We start from the raw sequence: 8,946 nt of genomic DNA on the forward strand, positions 1-8,946 counted from the left end.
GACACCCGCTCGGGGCACAGCGACACCCGCTCGGGGCACAGGGACACGCTCAGACCGGCCAGGCAGGGGATGCCTCCCCTCACTGCCCCCAGACCCGGCACGGCGGCCACCCCACAGCCATTCCCTGCACGAACCCTCCCCAAATACAGCCCTGACACGCGAGCATCTCCCTTTCACGCAGCCCCTGCATGAACCACATCCATGTGCGGCGCATGAACTCCCCGTGCCCTCTCCACACACATCGCTCTGCGAGCACCCCTGACACACACCCCCAGCCCAGAACACCTCCACACACCTCCTGAGCACAAACCCCAGCGCAAAGAAACCCCACAGCTCCTCCGGAATCAACCCTCCTCGCACCTTCCTCCATACACACACACCAAACCCCAAATTTCACCAAGTGCAACCTATCCAGAACGCCCTTCTCCATTCACAAGCTCCGTTCCTTAAATCCTTTCCCTAAACAGACTGTGTGAGATCCCGGCACATCCCTACACACGCTCTCCAAACACTAAAATCCCCCAATACCCCGCCCTCCAAACCTCCATCACACACACAGCGCCTGTACCCCGAACCCCCCCGAACCCCCCGCTCCTCACACCCCCGAGTGCCCGCACCCCGAACCCCCCGCTCCTCACAGCCCTGCACGGCCCTGACCACACCCCTCTGCACACACATTGTGCGCCCAATACCCCAAAACCCCCCATACACCGCGAGCACAAACCCTTCCCACCCCTATTACACGCTCGGTACAGGAATGGCCTCACCACTCCTCTCTTTCCCATTCATCCCCACCCACCCCACTGGAAATCCCACATCGCTCCCCAGCCACCCCCTGCACCCMTCCGGGGTCCCCCCCAGCCGCGGGGACCCCCCGAGCATCCCCAAAGCACGGCCACAGCCGTGTCTGTCCCCGCGTAGGACACACCCCTGTGCTGCACATCCGCAGCRGGGACACGGCGGGGATTGTCCCCGCACCGCCACCCGCTCGGGGCGGGCACAGCGGGGCACAGCATCCCCGAGAGCCCGGCGAACGTGACCTGGTGGGCAGCCCCGAGTGCTGCAGCCCCCCGGGCACCCCTCCTCCCCACTGCAGCAGGCAGCSGTGCTCATTACCTTCCTCCAGCTCGTCCATGCTGCCGATCTTCCGCGAGCCATCGATGGTGTAAATGTACCGCACTCCCTGAGGCAGGTTAATGTTGTCGGACAGGGACCGGGTCAGGTCCGCCAGGAGGGCGTCAAAACTTCGGAAGCGGTCGGAGGACACGGCGTATACAATCCCCTTGAAGTAGCGGTCCCCGTTGCGATAGAAACGCACCTTCTTGGCTTTCTTCTCGTTACTCAGCGCCTGTAAGGTCCGGGTTCTGTAGAAGCTACAGTGAGCGCTGTGCGTGGGGCTGGGCAAGCCGTTCATCCGTGTGCCTCGCATGTTTCTGGACGCCTTGTCTCTTTCGTCAAAGTGTCCAAAATCAAGTTCCATAGTTTGGTGAGCCCTAAAGATCTGAAGCTGGGCAGGAAGGAGACGGGGAGAGAAGGAGGGCAGAGGGAACRGGTTAGAGCCCAGCAGAGCCGCGGTCCAGAGAGCAAAATGACACTAAGGCTGTGTCTGGAGCAGGACAGATGCATTTGGGAAGCGCCCCCTCCCCTGACCCAGATTTGTATCGATTCTGRGGACTGAAAGTAGGAGGGGTCCTCGCTTTTTGAAAGGGATCCAACTACTGGGGGCAGGGAACACGTTTCCAGAGAGCTGCCTGCTCCYGCACCTGGGAGTTTTCAAAGTGCAGCAAATTGGGACTTGGGGCCAAAGGGATACACGGCAATCACAGCTCAGCCCCAAAAAACTCATCCAGGCACCAGTTGGCAATGAATTAAACCTCTGAGCCCTGAGAGGTTTCCTTTGGCAACAGAAAACAAGGAGATCCCAGTAAGTCAGCCCTTCAATCTGCCGAATCACGGAAGGACCCAGARCATCTGAATGTTTAACATTAGAATAAACTGGCATTTATGAAAGAATGGTCACAGGGGGATAAGCAGTTTCTTTGTGACAGCCTGTTCAATAAGGGTTAGCAATGAGATCCAGCCCACCCTTCCCCCTATCCGCAGCCCCCTCCTAGCCCATCAATCAATTCCCAGGACCAGCCTACATCTCCGAGAAGAAATGACTGCAAAGAAAAAAATCTGTCATTGAAACGCAGCTTCGGTAAGCTCTTTTCAGCCCGAGCCTCCTCTGAATTGCATTTTCGCTCCCGTTTAATGAGGAGGAGAAAATAAAGGGGCTATTTCCACCCCCCGCTTGCAGCCCTAAGTGATTTAATAGCGGGAAGTGCCCGTGCCCCAGGGACACGCCGSCCCTGCTCCTCACCTTTCATTGTTCTGAGCACGGGGGCTTCCAGCACGGAAAAGCCGAGGCTGGAGCTGACACCCAGCGAGCAGGAATTGTGCACTGGCTCTAGTTTATGCTCCAGAACAACCTTTCTCCTGCACCAAACCCCAACACAAAAGGAGAAGGGACCCCCCAGCCCTGCGACAGAGACCCTTCCACTCCCCAGCACTCCAGGACCGTGCCCCTCGGGCTGGCATGTTAACCCAGGGCTGAACGGGGATTTACAGCAGCACTTGGCAGCCAGGTATAAAGCCGGGAGAAGCTGTTGCTRTCTCATCCCCACCCTTTCCACTCGCCAGGATGAAGCTCCTTCCCTGTGTTTTACAATGTCAACGTGACCCGTGCTCGAAAAAAATCATTGTCYGCAGGCTGCAGCGAGGCAGATGACAATGCAGGAGATGTGCACAGAGACCCCGAGTCGGGAACATTCCCCCCACCATGCCGGCTGGGGCACATTCGGTCTGGTGTCATGCACTGAACAATGAAACATCCARGCAACTTCGGGAATGAATCAGAGGATGCAGGGGTTTTGATTTTAAAATGAACTGCAGATGCTGCGAGGCACTAAGGAAAGATTCCTCCTTTCTGTTACTTTTCTGCATGCAAGYCACTCAGGAAAGCTCTACTCACCGGTTTGCAGCGCGCAGGGTGGAGATGCTGAGAGAAAGAAAACCGGGCTCACTCTGCCTTTGTTGTCTGAGCTCCAAGCAAGAAATTCCTGCCAGGGTGGATGAGACGCCTCCTAGGTCCTAGTGCCTTGTTCCATCCCTTCACGGYAACTTTGCCTCAGTGATTTTCGCTCTCACCATCAGTCATCGGCTTAYAGGCTGTGTTTGAGGGGAAAGGGGGTGTTCACTCCAGCTCTGGATAGGTCAACAGATGAMTAAACAAAAGGTTTAAAAAGAGGCACGTTTGAGGGGGGGTGTCTGGAAGGATGCAAATTTCCCCCTGGATCCAGCTGCACCAAGAAATCATCTGGCCCCACTGAAAAAAAAAAAAACAAAAACCCCACAGGATAATTAGATCCCAATCCTGCAGGACTAGCAGGGGGGTCACTACTACAATCCTGCAGTGTGGCACAGTGCTGGCACGAGACTCCTGTGCGTTAGGAAGGCAGCTGAGAAAATCTCTGATCAGTGGGACTGGGCACAGTCCTGCCCCTGTGCTGGTTTTGCACAGCATCTGTGGCTTACCCTGGCAAGCAGAAAGGGCRAATTCACTTGGTGGTTCTGCATGAGGTGCCCCTGAATACTTTTTCTCTGTTAACATTGGACCCAAGCCAAAGCCAGAGCGCTGAATCCCAGTTCATTCAAATCCCCAGGGCCTTTGGGATGGAGTCATGCAGCACAACCCAACAGACCCAGCGTGGCTCATATCCCACTGCAAGGGAAATTTATTTTCTGATTCCRCTACAGCAGGACCCAGCTGTTACAAAATTGTACCGGGCTCTTTCACTTTGACAGCAAAAGCTTTCACCTTTCTGGGTGGAGGTTTCTATCCTGCAGCATCATTAACTCTGCTCCTAACCCCACTGGTGCTGGCCTCATCTTTACTTTGGAAAAGAATGGGATTTGGGAAATGGGACAGTTTTCCCATCTGTAGAAGGAAATCTTTCCTCACAGAGCTGCGTCTGTTCCGAGTGAAAACATCAGATGTTGTCATTTTGGCACATCACAGCAGTATCACATTGACACAGAAGTTGGTATTTATTCCAGCTTTGTCTGCCCTGTGCATGACAGTCCAGGCAACACTGACACAAACCCACTGAGAGCTTGTCTTTGCTTGCCAGCACCTTTCACACATGACATTTGTAAAAAGTCCCTGAAACCACCCTCTTATTCAAAGGCTCCCATGCATCCTCTGCTGGAGCTTTGGGCTGCTCCCTCGTGTGCCTGGTCAGATCCCTGCAGAGGAGACACAGATCTGCACTCCTTCCTCAGGAATCAGCACTGGAGAGGTCTATAGGGAAAAAAATGGAACTGTGACACTTTGGAAAGGGACAGAGTGCAGGTAACAGGGATTGTGTGAATGCTGTGTGCTGACCTCTYCACACACACCCAGAAAATCCAGTTTCTAGCATCACTGGGAGCTGCAGTCTCAAATACTCTATGTCAATGCCCAGCTTTGCYRTGCAGCTTCCTGACTTCCATRAAACATGACATCTGATAGCACAGCACATTCTCTGAGCAGGATATAAGCTGGGGTGATAAGCAGACAAGGTCTGGCTGGACCCCATGGAACATGGGTCCATGGGGTTTGTGCTCTCCAGGCCATATTTCAGTAGTGTCTGGATGCAGTTGCAAGAGGTATGTGAGACTTCAAGCCTTGTCCTTCCCATCAAATCCTATTCCAAATTAGATAATTCCTGGCTCTTCATCACCATCAGCTTAATCTGCCCAGAATTAACAATTCTTTCCTTTACCACAATACCGCTGGAAATAGAAATCTGCCAGTGCTTTAAAAAGTTTGCCAAAGATATAAATCACTCTGCATGTGCCAAGCCCRGCAGCAGCAAGAATAGAGAAAAGGAAGAGTTTTCATTCAGCCTTCAGTGGCACATGCAGCTCTGACAGAGAAGAGGCAGATTTTTGGGATGATGGCTCAGGATCCAGGTACTGCACCAAAGTAACCCTGCAGGATGGTGTAAACCCACATGGAATTGGAGCACAGCATGTTATCTCCCAAGTTTGACTTGCAGGGAATGTTCTGAGGGCAGCAAAGGGTGTCAGGCAGCATTAACAGGTGGCTCCTTGTCCCCATCCCAGCCCGTGCCCACTGTGAGATGAGCACTTCTGGATGGACACGGCTGATCATGACATGGACAGAAGCTGTTTGAAGGATGGGCACTCACTCTGAATACATTTTAAAATAATTCCTCCAGTGAGAGAGCTGGAATTTGTCCCTGATTGAAGGATAAGGTTTCTACRGCAAATGATGGTAGAGCTGATCCTGGGTAAAACCTCGAGTTCCTCCTAAATGATGCCCAAAACACCTCCAGTGCAGYTGTCCCCCTTTAGTCCTGCCACAGGTCCAGGAGGATCTCAGAAACCAGAGCACCACCAGAGGTGAAGAGCCCTRGAGCCAGGCTGATCTCACGTGCTCTCAGTGAAATCACACCGTGTTTGCTTCTCTCCAGGTGAGAGCAGGATCAGCTCATGCCACAGAAATCAGCAGCAATCTCTGGAGGAAAGCAAAGGCCTGCTCCTGATGTCATCTGTGCTGGCCAGGCATGAGAGCTTCTTCCCTGGCCTCAAGGAGTTAATGCCAGTCAAAACACATTTACATCAGAAGAGACTCACCCTCTGAGACCCCATAATCTAAACAATTTTAGGCAGCATGAGTGACTGAGAATTGCAAAGAAAATTCCACTTCCCATCAATAATTTCATCTAGCTGCAAAGGAAAGATAAATATAGCTCCTCAGATTAAATTATCTACTTTAAATCAAGTGAATCATCTTTCCTACAGGAAGGTAATATTTAGACTTTTGCCAGTGTAACTAAATCCCTATAAATACATGTTTGTTGACATTGCTGAGCAACTGTAGCACTTTGGAAAGGGACAGAGTGCAGGTAACAGGGATTGTGTGAATGCTGTGTGCTGACCTCTCCACACACACCCAGAAAATCCAGTTWCTAGCATCACTGGGAGCTGCAGTCTTAAATACTCTATGTCAATGCCCAGCTTTGCCTTGCAGCTTCCTGACTTCCATAAAACATGACATCTGATAGCACAGCACATTCTCTGAGCAGGATATAAGCTGGGGTGATAAGCAGACAAAGTCTGGCTGGACCACAGAATTGTGGAAAAATCAAGTGATCACCAGGTTTGAAGGAAGTCTTGCATCAACATCTTCAAGTCAGTCTATTTAGAAACACAAGTTTAGTTTCATTTCTCATTTTAACCTGTGTTCTGGACTGCTTTGAAATTGTCATCCCTGGTCACTGCTGTCAAAGCTTTACTTGATGTGACTTACACACCAAAACCCTCTGAAACRATAAATTATGATTTCAGGGGCCTGAGAAGTGTGTCAAGGCACTCSCTGCTGAAAGGCCATGGAGTCAATGGCTCAGTCTTGACCCCAAAGAACAACATCCTTTAAATCTGAATCTTCAAAAGAGCTACGAGCTCATCAAAGAATTATCCCATATCAGACTACAGAGTTAAGTTTCTCCTACATAATACTGTGAGCTAATAAGCAAAGGGGACTTGGCAGACTTTCACCACATAACATTTGTTTCCTTTGGATGTTTATTTTTATAGGGACCACACACATCTGAAAGTCTTTTAAATACGAGGGCTGGAGAGCCRAAGTCAGCCCAGCAGCTGGGGAGAGAAGGCTGGAGGATCACTCACTCACCTCCAGAGCAGTGTCCCCTCTGCCAGCCTGGGGACCCTCTGCAGGGGCTGCAGATTGGACCCTCCACAGTCCCAGTGACTGGAAMCCCCAGTGAGAGCAGGGATGAAGTTTTCAGTGTGAGGAAGGGGGAGAGGGTGGAAGCAGCAGCCAGGCTGCGAGGCCACCTGGGTGTGGGACTCCACATGTGCCCAGAGCAGCAGTGTCCCCTGGGTGACCCTGCCACCCCTCCACACCCCACAGGCTGTGCTGAGTCAGGGCACCGCAGCCCCACACCCTCGGGGGATGCCCTCAATCCCAGCAGATGATGTCAGCTTCGGATATTTCTGAAATTTGGGAGGCAGAGGCCTTTGCATCCTCTGAGGGACCATCAGGAAGCTGGCTGCAAGCAAAAAGAACATTTCCTGTGCTAAGGATCTGGAAACTGCAGCTCAGTGAGCTCAGAGATAYTCCCAACACATCCAGAGACAGCAAAGCATTAAAACCCACAGCAGCCATCCAAAGGAAAAACACCTCCCGCACCAGATCTCTTTGGCTCCATCCCCTCCCTGCTGCAAGCAAATCACCACAATCAGGGAACCTTCCCCAGCTGAAAACAAACTCCCTGACAGCAGGAATCAAAGCACCCTTCCCCAGAACACTCCCTGTGGTATTTTGGGTGAATTCTGCCAGAACCAGCGAGTTCCAGGAGCCAGGTTCTGCTGGCAGCTCAGTGGCAGGGKTTTCCCTCAAAATCCACGTTCCAAGCTTGCAGAAAGCCATGGCCATGCCTCCCTCGAACACTGCCTGTGCCCTGGGGGATGTGCAGAACCCCTCTGAGGCTGGCAGGACATCTTTGCTGACCAAGTTATGGATGATACATGGTCTGGGAGACCCAGCCAAGGTCAATCCAAACATCTCAAGTCTCCTTTTTCCAAGCTTGCCCACGGGCTGGATCATAGTGATTAAGAGATTCACGGCAAATAACATAATAACTTCTGGATAATTTTATTTTATCTAATAATTCTGACTGAACACCTGATTGCCAGCCTCCCTCAAAATGCCTGCTGAGTGTAAGATWGGCATGAAGGACTTTCCTGATGGAATATGAAGTGATAGAAAAGAAAATCCCATCAAAGCCATCCCAGGGGATCATGTCACATTCAAGTTGGAAGTGCAAGATGTTTCCTTTCAAACACAGATCCTCTCTGTCACTCTGGAGGCAGTGACAGTGCAGTCAGGTGACACTCRGGGAGCAGTTGTAAAAGATACCCAAACAGCTCATCCTACAAGCCTGGAAATCACAACAGACCATTTCAGAAGTTGTTTTCCATGAGAGTTCGACTYGGTAAATATCATCCCAGAACAAGGCAAACAGAGGCTGCAGGATCAGCCATATCACTGTCCAAGAGCAGGGTAGCAGAGTAGGTRTAAGGAGGCAGCAGAGCAGGTCAAAGGTGCTTTTGTGCCTGTTTTGCTGTTTTCAGGTGATGATTCCAGTCTGTGTTATCCTAAAAACACACAGACAGCACAAATGAATGCTGATTTTTGTCATGGCAGCAAATATCCCCCAGCTATTTYCCTATTGTTCTTCAGGCCCACAAATCATGTACCTACAATAAACTATTGATAATCAGCGCTCTGCAAATCTGYATTGGCATTCAGAGGTAGAGGCAGCAATGAAAATTAAAAAACTCATTTAGCTGCATCAAAAGAAAAGCTTATCTGCCCGAAGTCTCATGCAAATGAGGAGCACGCTGGAAGAGCATTGTTTAAACATCAATGAGCCGGGGTCTCCTGTCTGCAGAGCTGCAGTGCCTCGCTCCACWCAGATGCAGATATCTCAGTCTGGCAGGATGGAAAAGCAATTACACACCGCAAGCACAAGGTCAGCACCGGCATCTTCAGCGCCCTCTCCCCAGCAAGGAGAGCCAGCWCTGCAAACTCTGCCTCAAACTACACCAAATCTGGTCCTTCTTCCCCCGAAATTCCTGCCAGGCTGTGGAAAGCTGGCTCTTGCACAKGGCAGGCAGCAGCACCCTGTTTGTGTCTGGTCCAGGGCACCCTCGAGCAGGTTCCAAACACATCCTGCCYTGCAAAGCCCTGGCTCAAACTGCTGAGGCATCCAGGGATTTCCAAAATACCTCCTGAGCACCCACCTAGAGCCCTGGGTATGTTTAATCTTTAAAGCAAAGGTTACAACATGGAAAGAAAAGAAAGAGAGAAAG

The 8,946-nt window shown here is 51.4% G+C and overlaps 1 protein-coding gene across 2 annotated transcripts in view; it reads right to left on the reverse strand.

The window, feature by feature from the left end:
* DCX (doublecortin) overlaps positions 1-3,096 on the reverse strand; it is a 69,423-nt gene extending 66,327 nt beyond the window's left edge. For both annotated transcript variants that reach the window (XM_057370121.1, XM_057370120.1), the window contains exons 1-2: positions 3,014-3,096; positions 1,117-1,507 (exon numbers count right to left, since the gene is read on the reverse strand). In XM_057370121.1, the coding sequence (XP_057226104.1) occupies positions 1,117-1,480 (364 nt within the window). In that variant the 5' untranslated portion in view covers positions 1,481-1,507; positions 3,014-3,096. The remainder of the gene's footprint in view (positions 1-1,116; positions 1,508-3,013) is intronic.
* Between the last annotated feature and the right edge of the window lie 5,850 nt (positions 3,097-8,946).

The sequence above is a fragment of the Malurus melanocephalus genome, unplaced genomic scaffold, assembly GCF_030028575.1.
Source record: "Malurus melanocephalus ecotype Western Australia unplaced genomic scaffold, MMel_1.1 scaffold_120, whole genome shotgun sequence".
Classification (NCBI taxonomy): domain Eukaryota; kingdom Metazoa; phylum Chordata; class Aves; order Passeriformes; family Maluridae; genus Malurus; species Malurus melanocephalus.